General features: G+C 48.6%; 1 protein-coding gene across 1 annotated transcript in view; it reads right to left on the reverse strand.

Annotated features, from left to right (window-relative positions):
- CACNA1H (calcium voltage-gated channel subunit alpha1 H) overlaps positions 1–17,309 on the reverse strand; it is a 113,576-nt gene that overhangs the window by 85,804 nt on the left and 10,463 nt on the right. The window contains exons 4-5 of the mRNA XM_056503497.1: positions 15,880–16,039; positions 8,295–8,607 (exon numbers count right to left, since the gene is read on the reverse strand). Coding sequence (XP_056359472.1) covers positions 8,295–8,607; positions 15,880–16,039 — 473 coding nt within the window. The remainder of the gene's footprint in view (positions 1–8,294; positions 8,608–15,879; positions 16,040–17,309) is intronic.

Consider the following 17,309-nt stretch of genomic DNA (forward strand, 5'->3'; position numbering starts at 1 on the left):
TTCTTCCAGCCTCACTCCTGCTCGATTTCAAGCACTCCCAAGGACTTTCCAAGGTCATTTTTCCCTGATCCCAGAGCTCCCTGCACATCCCCAGCGAGGCCCTGGTGGAAATGGGAACCAGAGCACCAGGACTTGCCAACAACTGCTTTAGAAACCCCCTTTAAAGCCTTGAACAGGTTTTGGAACCCAACCAGGTTGGCTGTGGGCTCTGCACATTTTGATCTCACCCATCTCTCCTCGGACCTGCTGGGCTCGTGGCTGCCCCATCCCTGGAAGGGGGAAGGATCCTCCATCCCCTGGAGGGCTGGAAGGTGTCCCTGTCCAAGCTGGGTTGGTTTTTTTTTCCAGCCCAAACCCCTGTGGGATTCCCTGGGCTCGGAGGGAAAGCTCTCGCTGCTCCCCCAGGAGCACGGGGATGTTTTTTCAGCACTGCTTTGCTTATTCCACTGAGGAGAAGGGACTTTCTCCTCTCTTCATCCCCACTCTGATTAATCCACTTAACTGCCCCTCCAGCCACGTCTCCCAAAGCCCTGGAGCACCTTCCTGTGCTTCCCAATCTCAGCAATCCCTTCTCAGTAATTAAACCCTGCTCAAGCCCTGCTTGTTCACACAGAGCCCCATTAAAGAGCCTCTCCAAGGGCTCCAGCTCAAAGCCTCCCACCAGCAACCCACAATTATTTATCAGCGAGATAAGAGGGTGAGAACTCGCTCCTAATTCTGCTGTGATGGGGGAGATGTGCAAGGCACAGGAAAATCAGCAGCTGCAGGGCCAGAGCTGGAAGATTCAATTAAGATGATTGGCAGGGTGGTGCTGGAGGTGCTGCTCATGCTCCACACCTGGGGCAGAAGAAGTGCCTGGGGAGAAGATTTCTGCCTTGCCAGGAGAGCAGAGGAGTCCTCTCACCCCACTCAGCTCCTGGGTGATGCTCAGGTCCTCCCCTGCTCCTCCAGCTCTTCACCCCTTCCCCAGGGTTGGGATAAATTATTTCTCTCCCATTAGTACCAGTAAATCTCAGAGTTTTCTCCAATCCTCCCTCCCCTCACTGCAAGAATTTAACAGAAAACTTCCTCAGGTTTGGATTTCACTGATCCTTGGCTTGAACACTCCCTGAGCACCTCACTCACAGGAGCAGGATGAGAGTGGACAAAACCCAATCAGATTTCATTTTTTTAGGTCTTCCCTGATTCTCATCCCCCTGCTCTGCTCATGCCACAGTAATTTCATCAGCTGTAATAAAGATGCTCGTCTGATTTATAGGAGAGTAATTGGGGACAGAATCAGATCTTCTAGGCAAGCTAATCAGAGTCAATCTAAAACTCCAGAGTGAAAATCACGAGGGAAATGGAGATTAAAGATGCTGGCAATTAACTCAGACCTCCTCAGTGCTCCCAGGGAGGCAGCAGGTTTACATTGCTTTTTCTGGGGTCACTTCAGAGGTTGCACAGAACGATTTCTTTTACTGTGCCGAGAAGTTTTCATCATAAACCCTCTTCTCTTTGAGCTCTGCCAACATTTTTGCAAGTCCTTGGCTGCAGCCGACTCGAGAGCAGGACATTTTTTTTTGCTTCAGTGTCAGATAACAAAGAGCAAAAAAGAATCATCCGGGGGAGAAAAAAAACCTCGTTCACACTCCAACTTCAATTAGTCAAGGGCTGTTAGAAAGCACCAAGGGCTGGTGCCAGAGCTCCAAACCACCTCGAGGTGCCACCAAGCAGTCGAGGGAAGGCTGGAAAATCGCTGTGTGAAGCGAGGCTGGGAGGATCAAACCCTGAGCACACAGAGCTCCAGCCTGGAGCTGTCTCATGGCAAGATTTCCCTGCTCTGATTACTTGAACAAACTTCATTTGGAGTGACAGCCTCCCAAAGCCAGCATCTCTCCCTTATTAAAATCCTGATAAAATACAGCTCTGGCAACCAGAAATTCCTTCTGATTCCAGGGCTGCAGCTGCTGGCTGAGCTCAGTGCGTGGCTGAGGCAGGAGATGCTCTGGAAATCCAGAGAAACCCACACTTGAAGTCTTCATCTTGACTGACATCTCTAATTTGCACTCAGCCACCTTTTCTTCAGCCTAAATTGAGTCCTTTTGGGGGAAAAAAATGGGAATTATCTGCATTCAAATCAATTATCCTGAGCCCAACAGCAACTCTGAGGATGGCTGTGAGCGTTTGGGGTCATTTACTTTTTATCTCCTCATTCCCCTGGCCCTGCTGTGAGGCTTTTTGATATTTTATTTTCATCAAACTTATCAAGATGGAATCCAGTGCTATAAATTGGGAGAGCTATTAATTACCCTGATGGCCTCAGGAAGTTTTATAAGGCCTTTAGCCTCTATTTCTGAAAGCCTCTTATCTAAATTCCACCCTCTTGGGCAACATGGATTTGGCTCCTGAGCACTGCCCAGAGAATATTCCAGGGAATATTCCACAGGCAGAGCGGGCTTGGCTGATAATCAAATCCCTATTTTTGAAGCCAACGTCACAATTTTAATTATTTCCTCCCGAAACATCTCATTAAGGAACCTCTGTGGCCAGAAAAACAGGTTTATTACATTGAGCAACATCCTTTGAACAGATGCTTTTCCTTTCACATTGAGGCCTTGCTTGGTTTGTTATTTAGAAACTGAGCCTTGCAAAGCAGGAATCTGCTCTGAAAAGTGGTCCTAAATGATGGAAAGAAAGGAAATTGTGCTTCTTTCCATGTCCTGGGTTCCTGACCTGTCAAATCTGTTCCCATAAATGTGATTCCTGAGCAGGGCTGGCAGTTCTTGGTGGATTTTGAGAGGCAAAGTGGGAAATAAAGTGTGGGGTAAAGTCACACATGTCACTGATGTTGTTGTCACCCAAAACCTCATGGAATTGTAGCTCTGGGATCAAAACCAGCCCAAATCCCAGCTTGGCTCCAAAGGGAAGGTGAGCTGTTGTTTCACACTAAACAATGCAAGGCCCTTATCTGGCAGCAAAAACCTCCCTGATTTCACTCTGCTGCTCCAAAAAAACCCATCCCAGCCCTTATTCCTGAGGTTTGAGCTGCTGGGATGATGATCCTGTGTCTCCAAGGTTTGTCTAAATGATCCTTGGCAAAGGGATGGAAGTGTTCAGCACCAGCAGCACAGAGAGCCCCAGAAATCCCAAATTTCTGGCAAATTTCAGGCTGGGAGGTGAAGGGTTTGCCACGAGGGAAGGGGAAGAAAAGCCAGATCTGAGCTGAGATCTTTGATCCAGCTGAGGGGATTTTACAGTGGGATTTTACAGCTGATTCCAAATCATCTCCAGGAGGATCAGGGTGCTCAGGCTGGGAAATCAGGAAGGAGCAGCTGCACCTTCAGCTCAGGGGAGAGATCACAGAGCAGATTTGGGAAATCGAAGCAAAGTGAGATTTCCCTGTGGGAATTACGGACTTTTGGAATATCCTGAAGTTCAACACTGACACCCCAATAATCCCACCCTGAGCATCCCTGGCAGTACCCCTGGAGCTCTGGCAGCCTTGGGAATGTCACCATTCCCTGGGGAGTTATTCCAGTGCCCAGCACCCTCTGGGGAAGAACCATTCCCTAAAATCCAACCTGACCCTCCCTGACACAGCTCCAGCTGTTCCCTTGGAGCAGTTGTTGATGTTCCTCAGAACCAGCAGCTTTTTGCTCTCCTGACTAAACTCCAGTTAGGCCAGGCCTGCTGCAGGACCCCTCTTCCTACTCCAAACACAAGAATCCATGATTGAGGTTGGATGAAGCTCTCCCCAAAAGTGAAGTTTGCAAGTCCAGACTTTATCTCCAGGAGGCTTTAATTCCATCCAACACCCCCACAGGTTATGGGATCACTCCTGGCATCAGGGTGGCCTCTCTGCCCTGCCCTACACGAGACAATTCCTCCCAACCTTCAAAACCAAGATTTTCCAAAGGCAACAAATCTCTCTTGGAAGCACGCTCCGAGCTGCTTGAAAAGGGCTGGGTATTTTTAGCTGGGGTATTCAGCTTGAGAGCTCTTCAAATGCAGCAAGTGCTGTTTATTTGGCTGACCAAATTAAAAAAAGCAACAGCAACAGAGCTCCAACCCCGTCATTTCCAGGGAAATATTTTCGGTGATCCAAAACAGATTTGAGTGACAAAGCATCATCTCCAAGCAGTGGGAATGAAAAGCTCCAAAACTCTTCTCTTGCCAAATTCAGCACAGAGAAGCGTTGTTGACACAGATCTCCAATTTAAAGGCTGAACCATTGGAGGAAAAAAAAGTCCTTTTGGTCCTAAATCTCAAATTTCTCTGCTGAAAACACGGGCACCCAGTGTGACAGCCCCAAAATGACTTTGGGCACAGCTGGAAACCTCAGACTTTTTCCTTTTGGCTTTTTGGCTCTTTCCCAAAATCTGCAGGACCCCTGGAATGGGAGAGCAGAGCAAGCAAGGGGATTAACAGCACCTTTGGACAGTGCTGGGGCCAATGGGAAAACCATTCCTCTTGGATGTTCCTGGGATTGCTTTTTCCTTCAACTTCTGCCAGCAGCATCACCCCTGGGGCGAGGTGTGAGTCCAGACCTTGCTTTCCTACAAATCCTCTATGAAATCATCCTCTCAAAGCTTCTCTTCTTCCCAAACTTTCAGCTTCCCAATCCCTTTTTTTCTTTTTTTTTTTCATCAGGATTTCTGGACTCAGGCCTGGCCACCCCGAGGCTGTCGGTCAGGGAGGTTGGTCAGGAAGGTTTTGGTTGCTCCACTGGGGCTGTCAGTAATTCCAATTAAATTGGACTTTGTTGAGGTGGGTAATTCATCATCTGCCGTGTGACAACAATACCTGTAATTACTGCTCGGATTGTTGGGGCTGGAATTCATGTGCAATAAAGGGATCTTCATATCAGGCCAAACCTCACAGTTAATTTAGGTTCCATCTCCTTTCATTTAGTCTGTAATAAGCTAATTAGTTCACCTAATTTGCCACAGAACGTGCCTTTGTAACAAATACAGACACGAATTAGCCACTTGCACAACAAATGAGGGGAAGCAAAACATGAATCATTTTCAGGATTACATAAGGAATTATCATCCTTTACAGCACTCAGGGATGCAGCCATTCCCCTTGTTATTTTTAATTTTTTTTTAATTTGCACCAGGTTCTCCTGTCTCTGACTTCTTCTTGGAAGGTTGACAACACATTTCCCTGTTTTCCTGCTGTCACCTGTTCTGGCTCTGGGAAGTTCAGGGTCACTCCCATGCAAAGAAATTTTGAAATCCCAGTTCTGGCAGCTGGAGGAGCTCACCCATCCTTGGGGCAGCGTTTGCTGGATGTTCTGGAGTGAAAATCTTCAGAGTTTTCTGCAAACTCTGCTTTTTCCTGCTTTTGGTTTGGTTTATTCGTGGTTTGAACAGTGTCAAACTGTGCCCTTGGAAACTCCTGGCTGCTACCTGCACTTGGAAAATTCCTTCTGGATCTCCCCTGTGGGGCTCATTTCATCCCCCTCCCTTTTGACATCTCCTAAACCACACCAGAATCATGGAATGGTTGGGGTTGGAAGGGACCTTAAAGCCCATCCAGTCCCACCCCTGTGTGGGCAGGGACACCTCCCACATTCCCAGGTTGCTCCAGCCTGGCCTTGGACATTCCAGGGATGAGACAACCTCTGCCAGGGCCTTGCCATCCTCCCATTCCTCATTATCTGGCAGTGGGAAGCTGCTCCCCGTTATGCTGGCACTCCAGACCCTTTCCAGCAGCCTCTCCCTTCTTCCCTGTCCCCTTCTGGAAGGTCACCCCAGAGCCCCCTCTTTGCCAGGCTGAGCAGCCCAAAATTCCTGTCTCATTTGGGATAAATCCTGAGGGAAGCTCTGTCCAGCAGCCCCCTGAGCTTGCCCTGATTCTCACAGGAGATGTGCCAGCCCTCAGGGCTCTCTGCACATCACAACTCCTGCAAAGTGCCTGCATTCATTATCCTGCAGAATAATGGCTCGGCACAACCCGCCCTGTCTCATCCCAGTAATTCAACCCCGATCCCCAGGGAAGCTCCCAGAGTTCCTAAATCCATCACTTGGACTTTCTGCACTGCTGATTTGGAGCCCTCAGCCAAGTGCTGACCTGGTGCTGTCCAGCTCCTGCTATTATGAGGGATGATAGCACAATTCCATGGATTTATTTGCTCAGTGTTCTCTGCTTCCAGCAATTGTTTGGATTTAGGGCCTCACCTCCTGCACTGATGATTTCCTCTTCCCACATCCAGGTTGAGCCAGCACCTTGCTGCCTCTTCACCTGGAATTAAATCATTCCCAGCTCCTAAAAATGAGTCCTGACTTCCAACAGGAATAAACACATGGTGAGAGATTTTGGCTGGAAATCCTCTGGAGCCTTTGGATGGCCTGAGCAGCATTAAATCGAATCATCGACCTCCTGGCTACTGCCAAAACCATCTGAGGACATGAGATCCAGCCTTGCCAGACATTGTTCTGCCCAAAGGAATCAGCTGAAACCTCTCCTGGGGCTGGGGGTCCTTCCTGAAATTAAACTGAGCTTTGTAAGGATGAGGAGATCAAATGGAGATGGGATGAAAATTTTCAGGCTGGAAAATGGCTCAGGAAGGGAAAAGGCAGCAGCAGCAGCTCCTGCTCCTTCTCAATTTCCTTTCTTTGTGAAAAGGAACCAGGTGGGATCACCTGGGAACATCCCTGAGATCCATCAAGGAGATTCCCTCTTCCCTTTATCTAGCACTCACTAGCAGCTCCTCTTCCTCTCTAATTCCAAAGCATTCTCCCAATGGGAAAATTGGGATTCACATCCCAGTGGGATCTGCCTGGAGCCCTCTGGATTTGGTTCTGAGCCTCTGGCACTGTGATCCAAGGGAGCTCCCAAGGGCCTGCAGAGCAGGGAAGATGCTCAGAGCAAACATTCCCCACCCTGCAACTCCCAGGTAAGAGCTGGAAGCTCTGAAATTCCCGGGATAATCTGGATCTGGGAGGAAACCCATAAATGAAACGCAGAGCTCTGGATGAGGAATTATTCCTCAATAACGAAGCTAAAAGGAGAATTCTGCTCTAGGAACAGATGTCAGCTCCACTTCAGGGGGACTGAATCAACCAGGGCATCCAGCCAGAGCCAAAGAAATGCTCTAACACCAGGAAGTGCCCATTAAAAATGGGAAAGAACACAGGGATCCTCCAGCTGGGGCAGGAAACCACAGCCACTGGACAGAGCTCTCCAATGCTCCAAGTACTTGGAAAATCCTTCCTTAAGGAAGAGTTTTATCACCTGTAAAATCCCCCCCCAGTCTGAGTGAGAAGCATTTTGGTTTTTTCTGAAGTGCCTCAGAAGAGACTGAAATTCCCTGGGGGCAGAATTTCCTCTCAGGAATTCTGGCCAGCAGAGATTTTTCTCCATTCCAACATCCCAGGCTCACCCTGTTGTTTAAAACCAAGCCTAAGCCATGCCAGCTTCCTTCATTTTAGCACTAAATTAGATCTTGATTGAGGACCTCAACACCACTTTCACTTTCCTGATGCTCCAACAATAAAGACCCCGCTCCCAAAAGTCCCTGGGATTGATCTGATTTGCAGAGGTGGAACTTGCCAGGAGTTTTTCTGCCTCAAGAAGTTCTTTTCCCTCGTTTAAAATCATTACAAAAGGAAAGTTTCTTCTCTCCAAATGCTCTCTCTCACCATTTATTGCCTGATTCATTAATTCCCCATTTCTTTATTTGCTGTTTCACTCAGAGCTGAGCAAATTCCTTCCTCCTCTGCTGCATCCACCAAAACCTTCCCGAGCAAAAAATTGCAAACCCAAAACTGGGAAAAACCAGGAAACCAACCGGAAAAACCCAAACAAAGAAACAAAAAAAACCCCAAGCCAAGCCAACCTAAGCCAACCAAAACCAAACAACAACAAGAAAAACCCCAGCAAAAGCCAGGGAAAAAAAAAAAAAAAACCAGGAAAAAAAACAACGGGAAAAAACCCAATGGAGAAAAAACAGAAAAAAACAATGAGGAAAAAAAACCTGGGGGTGGGGGGAGGAAACTAAAGGAAAAAAACAAACGGGAAAAAAAAAAAGGGAAAAAAACATGAAAGAAAACAGAAAAAAAACCAGGAAAAAAACTCCAAACAAAATGGAAAAAAGACACGGAAAAAAGACATGGAAGGAAAAAAGGAAGAAAAAAAGAAAGGAAAAAAAGGAAGGAAAAATGGGAAGGAAGAAAAAAAAAAACAACCCAGAAAAAAGACACGGAAGGAAAAAAGGAAGGAAAAAAGGGAAGGCAAAACGAGAAGGAAAAACGGGAAAAAACCCAGAAAAAAAAATTAAAAAACCCCAAACTTTGGAAGAATCCTACCTGAAAAATAGCAATCCAGGCATATCCAATATTATCGAAATTGATGGCCCCGTTGTGCGGGTTGACGTCCCCCGCCATGCAGACGTTGTAGTACTGGTTCCAGTTGATGCAGGAGTTCCTGCTGGGCTCGGGGCCACCCAGGCTGGGGCTGTAGGACTCCATGCTCAGGGTGCACTCCACCTTGGATTCCTTCCTGCTGGGAATGTTGGAGCATCTCTGCATCCCGTTCTCCCTGTGCGAGGAGCAGATGAAGGGGTTCTCCTCCGCCTCGTCCGGCCGGTAGTAAGGGTGAAGGAAAGTCAGGTTGTACGTCCTGGGAAAAGGGGGAAAAAAAAATGTTAATCCTTGATTTTAGTTGTTATCCCTTCAGCAAATCCCAGTGAAAATTCCAGCCCCTAAAATCAAATTGTGTTACACCTGGAAGGCACTGCTGAGCTGGTAAAGATCAGCCTGAGTTTCCTCAAACTAAGCATGAAATGAGAGGGGATGGAGAGAAAATCCCAGCAGATCAGGTTCTTCCCCAAAATCCAGGCAGATTTTGGGCTCTCTTGGATTTGAAGAGAACTCTTCTGGAGGCAGAGCAGCCTCCCAATAAATTTGCCCCTCAGGATGACTCTGGTGAGGGGCTGAGCTCCCACAAGGGCAGACCCAGCCAGAGCTCCCATTCCCTCTGGACTTCCATAAAAAAAGAAGAGCCCACATTGATGGGAAAATGTGGACACTGCTGAGGGCTCATGGAAAAATTCAGCCTGGACTTTTCCAAGGCTGGGGATCTTTCTCAGAGACAAAACAAGGGAAAGAAGAAAGAAAACACAGACAAGACACCAGAACCATGAGAGTATCTCGTGATATTTTGCACAAAGCATGTTTTCAAAGAGGTGTTGCCTTCTTTGACCAATGAGTATTTCTACTTTGTTTTTCATGATCTATCCTATGTAAATGCCATGGCTTTTCAATAAATTGCTTCTTCTTGCTGCTTGGAAGGAGTTGTGTTGCTGTGTTCTCTCACTGCTTCCCAGCCTTACAGTGACAGGAAAACCAAGTGCTTCCTGCATTTCTGATGGAATTGGCTTGGATGACACCGATGGCTCTGTCCCAGCCTGGAGAAGGAAATGCTGGGATTGCAGCAGGAGCTGCTTTTTTTCCCCAAGTTGTGTCCCAAATCTGGCACTTTCTGGGCCCTTGGTGAGAGCCTGCAGCTCTCAGGGCTCCCACTGAGGAGCTGCACTGCTCCAGAGCCAACTTTATCCCAATTTCTAAGCTCCAGGGACCTCAGCTGCTCCATAAGATAAGGGAGAGGCAACACACACTTTGTAAGAGATGTAGGCAGAAGATAACCAGGTAATTCTTCCAGCCAGGACAGCTCTATTTTTATCTCTCTGAATGTCCCTATCTGCTGAAGAGATTTGGCTTTAACAAGTGTTATTCCAGACAATTGCTTGGAATTGCTCCCCAAGACCCTGGAGCTAAGCAGGAATCACTGCAGCTGCACTTTGAGGAGAGAACAATTGCTGCAGGGCAGAGCTGAGGGGAAATCAGCCCTGGGGAATTTGGTTCTGGTCCATCATCCAATTACCTGAGATGGGTGTGGAGGGTTCATCAGCCTCAGGAGTGGGAAGGGAAGAGGAGCACATCCCAGGAATTGGGAATTATTGGCTGGGAATTGTGTTCAGCAGCTCCTGCTCGCACACCCCACACCTCCAGACAAAACTGTGGCATCACCTGCGCTGTTTCTGGGCCTTGGATTCCAGAAAAACCTGGAAGATGTTTTTCCTCCCCAAGGCTTTTCCTTGCCCTCCCACCAGCTGGCTTCCCTGGGAGGAAAATTCCATATGGAGCAGGCTGGAGAATGGGCCAAGAGCTGCAGCAGGCACCAGCCAGCAGTGCCACACAGAGGGAGGATTAAACAGAGGATGAAAACACACCAAACACAGGAAAACTTGGAAGAGCTGGAGAATTCAGGGAAAGAAGCAAGGAACAGAGAGGAGACACCTGAGAAGTGACTTTAACTCCCAAAAGGCAAACTACAGCATCAGTCTCCATCTGGCTGGAATGAAACATATCAATTTGAGAGGCTCTGTGCATGCCAGGAGTCTCCATTTGGGGAGTTTTTGGGATGAAAAATGACACAGAGCTTGGGCTGGGGTCTAAGGAGCTGCACTGAGAAGATCTGGGTAGAAACCACCTGGAGAAGCAGAAGAATGGCACAGTTTGGTGGCTGGGGGAGAAAATCCAAGCAGGAAAATGAAGCCCAGCTCAGCTGGGAGGGGTGGGTGAAGCCTGGGTGGGTTCTGCTGCTGCCTGGTGGATTTTATCCTCCCTTTCCTTGCTTTTGCAGCTGTCCCCATGATAATTTCCAAATTAAAAGTTTTCCCTATGACAAAATCAGTCATTTGGGGGGCACTGTCTGCCCAACCTTTCCCTCTTCCCACCGGGAAGGAGCCACTCCTGTGGGAAGCTCCAGCACCACCCAGGGAAGGGGGAAGGGACCTCAACTGGCAGCAAATGCTGCAAATTTCAGAGCTTTTCTTAAAACTTCCCCCCCACCCCCACCCTTTTTTTTTTTCCCGGCAAAACCAAAAAGGGGAAAGGAGGGAGAGCAAGAATGAGGAACAAAAATGCTGCAGAATGAGGGAATCCCCAATATGCCCCCAATAAATGAATGAGTTCTGCCAGGACCAGCCACTCCTTCCCGATTTCCCTGTTCCTTGCCAACAGGTAGAGACAAATCACTCGTTAATGCTGTTAATTAATTAATGCACCCACTAATCAGGAGAGCTCTGGGGGAAGCCAAACCCCAGGATGGATCAGAGAGGATTAACACCCCTTTCCCAGCTTTTCCCAGCCCTGCTCCTGGATTTCCCTTTCTCTGTCCCTCTTCCATCTCTGTGGAGGAAATACAACAGAGGGGCAGGAAAATCCATTTTTCTCCCACTCCTACTGGATTATCCTCTGCTCCATGCTCCCCCAGGGGAAGATTTCCCAGCCCATCCATGTTAGAACCCAAAAACCTGAGTGTTTTGTGCTTTCTGTGCTTTCTGGCAATGACCCCCAGAAGAACACTGCATTTGACTTAGAGAAGGCTTCCAAATTTGACTAATGGAGTAAAAATCACTGGTGTGCAGTTAGAATGGAAGTGTGTGATTTCACATGGTGAAGGGTTTGGAATTTGAAATTTTTAAAATATAGTAATGAGACAAAATAAATGCTTTTGGGTGTTATCTGTTTCTGCCACCTTCATGATTTCAGGTAGTTTTTGGTTGGAAAGTTAGTGGTGCACTGTGGTCACAGAAGTTTAGTTATTGAGTCAAAACTATAAATAATATAAGTATTAGTTCTTAAATTGGACTGTTTAGCTTTAAAAAACCTTTTAACTAGCTAAATTCACCTCCATTTTACTCACTTTTAGCTGGTAGCTAAAAGTATTTCATAACTCTCTGTATTTTAGATAAAATTTAATAAACAGCCAAGCCCAAAAATGAGAAATTCATCTTCTTTGTGTTTTTAATCCTAACTCTAAATAAAAACAAAAAAATAAGAACAAAATAAAACCAAACCACTAATTAAGTAACACAATTGCCCCATTTACACAGGCACACATCCCAACCTCTGCCCCAGCTCAGAGGAGCAAAAGGAGAAGGTGGCAGGAGCTGGGCAGGATGAATTCCCTGCTTTGAGGGAATCCTGCTGAGCAAAGCCAGGAGCAGCAATTAAACACCTCGCAGACAAATCCCAGAGGCACAACAACCCCGAGCAGCCCGAGTTAATCCAGACTGAAATCTGTGTCCCGAGGCAGCAGAGACACACCGAGCACTTCACAGCTCCCTCCCCTCTCCTGCTTCCGAGCCACTGAGTTCCTTGAAAGGCTCCCAGCCTGGAAAATGCTGCTCTGCATCCCAGCACACACAGGAGAGCAGCCCAGACAGGCTGGGGCTGACCCAATTCCTTTATTTCCACTGGGAGCAGCTCAGGAGGGTGGGAAGCAGCTGGAGTGGGAGGAAAACATCCTGGAGATGTCACCCAGGAGCTGCTGGCTCTGATTGTCCTGCCCAAACCTTCTTCTTTCCCACCAAAAAATCCTGGGGGGGTTTCTCCTGCAGCTCCCTCACAGCCCATCCTGGCACTGCTGTTCCAGCAATCCCAGGTTTGGAAGGAGGGAGAAAGAAACTCCCCCATTCCCCAAAGAGCAGAGACCCAGTTCCAACCCACTCCTGCAACAACCCAGCAAATTCCTTCAGGATCCCGACTGAAAATCCTTAGATAACCTCATCCCAGCCCTGTAACAGCACAGCTCTCAAAGACAGGGAGAGAAAAGCAGAAATTCCCAATGCACCTCCAAAAAGTCCCCAAATTTCTCTCACAATGCGCTCGACTTAAAAATAGTTGCTGTACTCGGAGCTGGCAGCTTTCAAGGGGGATTGAAAAGAAAAGGTTTCCATGGGGAAGGAAGAATGATGGCAAAAATCAAAGTCAGCCCTTCCATCTGATGCCTCTGGAAAAGCTGAAGGTGCAGGAAGCTCAGGGCAGAACACAGCAGGGCAAGGCTGGATTTGAAGCAGCTGTTTGGGAGCTCACTTACACCTCCTTTCATCCAGAAAATTTGGGGTTAGGACCCCGCCTTGCTGGCCCCTGGATTTTGTCCAGATCCTGTGTTTAAAGCAGTTTTTGGTTTCAGCTGGGAGGGTTTGGCAGCAGCACCAAGGGGAGACCCTCCAGTAATTCAGGTTTTCCCTCTCTCCAGGGCTGTAAAGGAAATCAGAGGCAGGATCTCAGCCATGCCCCAGCCCCTCCTGGAACCTCTGTGTGCTGAGGAATTGTGGATTTCCCATCCCTAGAAATCCGAGGCTGGGCTGGAGCAGCCTGGGATAGGAGAAGGTGTCCCTGCTCATGGTAGGGGGTTGAAATAAGAATCTTTAAGGTCCTTTCCAACCCATTCCAGGATTCCATGATCTGTCCAGCAGCAGGAAGATCTAACCCTGAAGTGTTTTCCAGGTCATTCCATGCCTTTTTTTTTTTCCCTTTACAGTTTGCTGCTGGTGTGTTAACCATGCCCTGATGCCTGGGCTGAGAGAATGAGTCAGAAATGATAAAAAAAACTGGGAATAGTTCCATCTGGATTCCCTAAAACTTCCCCAGCGAGCTCAAAGTAACCTGGGATAGCTGGAAATGCAGGCACTGGATCATTGCTGGGTTTACCAGGTCTAAAATTAATTCAAAGAGCCCAACCCAGCACCAGCACTCAGGGTGAAGGCACCAGAGAACCCCACGGACACTGAGCTGGAAACTGGAATATTCCTGCTCCCTTTTCCCCAAATTCCTCTGGAATGCTGCAACTTCCACAATAAACCACAGGAGATGGGCACAGCCTCCTAAATTCCCCTCTCCCAGCTGCTGGGGAGGAGTAGAACCCATCCCAGAGGGAAGGAGGTGATCCCAGACAAACCCTCTCAAACACAGCTCATCCCAAAACCTTCCTGACAAGGAGCAAGCCCTGATAAGAAAATCCTACAACCCCAAAGCTTCCCCAGCGAGCTCCAAGAAGCCTGGAAGGGCTGGAAATGCCGGGACTGGATCATTGCTGGGTTTCTTAGGTGTAAAATTAATGCAAAAGGTGCAATCCAGCAGCAGCGATTGGGGTGAAGGCACCAGAGAACCTCATGGATGCTGAGCTGGAAACTGGAATATTCCTGCCCTATGGGCACCGCCTTTCCCCAAATTCCTTTGGAATTCAGCAACTTCCACCACAATAAACCACAGGAGATGGGCACAGCCTCCCAAATTCACCTCTCCCAGCTGCTGGGAGGGGTAGAACGCATCCCAGAGGGAAGGAGGCGATCCCAGAGGGAAGGAGGTGATCCCAGACAAACCCCCTCAAGCACAGCTCATCCCAAAACCTTCCTGACAAGGAGCAAGCCCTGATAAGAAAATCCTGCGAGGCCTTTGATGCTGCTAATGGCCATTACATAACTGCTGCTTAATGTCTGTGCTTAGCGAACGCTTCCCCTGTGGTTCATCTTGAAAGCTCCACTTTGCAGAAAATCACAGAGCGTTTAAAAACCCGACTCCAAGAGAGCGAGAGGGGCTCGCTGGAGTTAATTACAGCAACGGGGCCACCCAAGCAAGGCTGGAACAGCACGATTTGGGATTGGGAATGGCAGCTCTGCGGTGGCTCTGAGGGTTTTGGTGACCGGCAAATTCCTGCTGGGGATGCAGGAGAAGGTTTGGAGCATGGGGAGGTGGGAGTGGAATCACAGCCACGGCAGGATCATCGATTTTCCACCCTGCTGGGATGAATAAAAGCCACCAGAGCTGGTGCAGAGGACAGGGAAGGCTGAGGGAGCTGGAAGCCCCGGGGCTGAGCAGTGAGAGGCAGGAGCAGGACCGGAGGGATGCTCCCTGCCGGTCTCGCAGACAATCCCGGCGCAGACAGCGGGTGATTACCCAGAGATGTAATTACAGGCTCCATCTCCTCTCGCAGAGTTAGAGCTGCCCTAAGAGCTGGGCTGGGGCATTTCCTCACCTCTGAGCCACTGACATCTCTGACAGGAGCCTCTGGAAGGATTTTTCCAGGCAAATCCCTTTTTTTTTTCCCATGCTGGCTGTGCTTGGTTTTCATCCTGGTGTTGTGCTGGGGGTGCTCAGGTCCTGGGAAGGGACAGGGGCACCACAGCCCCAGCTCAGGGAGCAGCAAGGGATGCCCCAAAACCTGGGATGAGCCAGGAGCACCTCCACAATCCCACTCTGATCCCAGCAGGAAAGGGTCCAAAGGATGAGCCAGACCCAGGATTTATCCAGGATTTATTCAGGGAGCTCAGGAGCAAAGACAAACACCAGCAGCACAGCCCAAACCAAGACTAAGAGCCTGGGCTGGGCTTAAATGGATTCCTTGGGCAGGGCTGGGGGGTCCCAAGTGAGGCTCAGCAGGTTTATTAATGAAGATTTACTAATGAAGGTTTATTATCAGAGGGGTTGCTCCACCCAGCCTGGAAGAACCCAAATGAAAATTTGCCTCTTTAAAGTTGGGTTTGATGATCCTGGAGGAGTTTTCCAGCCTTAACAATTCCATGATTCCAGGCCCTGCCCATCCCAAAGCCTGTCCCACACTCAGAGCTGTGCCCAAATGATTTTAATGCTTCTCACATCGAGTTTCTTATCTTTAAACCCTGACAAGGATTTTTTATCTCTGGGTTTCAGCAGCATCTCCAACTCATCAGCCCCTGCCAGGGGTTGGGGTGTGCTCGGTGACCTGAACTGTTTGGAGAGCTGGGAATTTGTTCTAAATCCTCCAACACCCAGAGTCAGGGATCTCAGGCAGAGCTAATCCAACCCACTCCCATCCTCGTCCTTCAGGTGCAGCAGGAATTCACAAAGGAGCTGCTCAAACCCTCAGGAAATTGCTGACAAATGGGATTTTTTTTTCCAGACAAAAAGTTCCCAGCAGGACCCAGAGCCCTGCTGAGTGCTGGGATTTTTCCAGCAGGGGACAGAAAAATCTCCTTGCTGGAAAAGGGAGAAAAATGAAGAGAAAAGTGGAGAGAAAAAAAGGAAGAAAAAGGTGGAGAATTTTTCCTTTTGCTGTACTTACATGGCAAAATTCCTGTCTAGGAAGCATCTGTTCCTCAGCAGCCCTGCCCAGAGCTGGACCCCAACAATCCCAAAGATGAAGAAGACAAAGAAGCAGAGGAGGAGGACGTTGCCTAACATAGGCAGAGTGTCCAGCAGCAGCGTGACCAGGATCCTCATACCTGGGGGAGAAGGGAAAACCACGTTAGCATGGGGAAAAATCACCATTCCCACCTTGGATGTGCAGCCAGGACAGAAAAATTGGGATTTCCCCAGTTTTAGGTGTTTCCCCCCCTAAATTCCTGAAAAGGGAGGTGAAAATGTCAAAAGCTTGGCAGGAAATGGGAACAAAGCAATTTCCAGAGGGTGGCTCCAAGGATGGGATTCCCAGATGTTTTCTGTAGCATTCAAGGACACACAAACTGTGGAACAATTTTTTCCTGGAAAAAAGCTCCCAGGAATCATCAGCCTCTGGAGGAATTGTTAAAATATGGATTTGTAAATATTGCAAACTCTTCTCATGGATCAGAAAAATTGTTGCCCTAAAAACCACGGAGCCTGAGATGGGGTGGGAGCCCCATCTATCCCAGTATTCCCACTCATCTATCCCAAAATTCCCACCTGTCTATCCCAGTATTCCCATCCCTCTATCCCAACATTTCCACCCATCTATCCCAGTATTCCCAGCAATCTATCCCAGTATTCCCACCAGTCTATCCCAGCTTTGCCAGGCACTGCTGCCAGGAGCTGGGATCTCCTCCTGTGGATTTGCCAGCGGAAATCCCAGGGAGCCAAGTGGGGCTGGAGCTGCCACGGCCCCTCCAGCCCTGCCAAGAATTCCCAGCTAATTAATAATTAGGGATGAGTAATGACCTTTGCATCCAGAGCCTCTCTGTGCCCAGCTGGGCCTTGGCTCCTGCACAATTCCCAGGAGAGGCTGTGCCAGCCACCCCATCCCTGTCCCAGTGCCACCCCAGGGGAGGGATGGAGCAAATCCCATCCTCTGCAGCTGCAGGGCTGGGGGGAAAAGGGGGCTGGAATTCCTGGTGGATATTCCCAATGAGGAGGGGTTGGAATTCCTTGTGGTTATTCCCAATGGGGGTTGAAATTACTGGTGGATATTCCCAATGAGGAGGGAGGTTAGAATTCCTGGTGGTTATTCCCAACAGGGACTGGAATTCATGATGGTTATTCCCAACAGGGATTGGAATTCCTGGAGGTTATTCCCAACAGGGATTGGAATTCCTGGAGGTTGTTCCCAACAGGGATTGGAATTCCTGGAGGTTGTTCCCAATGGGAGTTGGAATTCCTGGTGGTTATTCCCAATGGGGTTGGAATTCCTGGAGGTTGTTCCCAATGTATCCTGTCACAAAATCATGGAATACCCTGGGTGGGAAGGGACACACCAGGATTGTCACATCCAGATCCTGGCCCTGCCCAGCACTGTCCCCC

Source organism: Oenanthe melanoleuca, chromosome 14 (assembly GCF_029582105.1).
Source record: "Oenanthe melanoleuca isolate GR-GAL-2019-014 chromosome 14, OMel1.0, whole genome shotgun sequence".
Taxonomy (NCBI): domain Eukaryota; kingdom Metazoa; phylum Chordata; class Aves; order Passeriformes; family Muscicapidae; genus Oenanthe; species Oenanthe melanoleuca.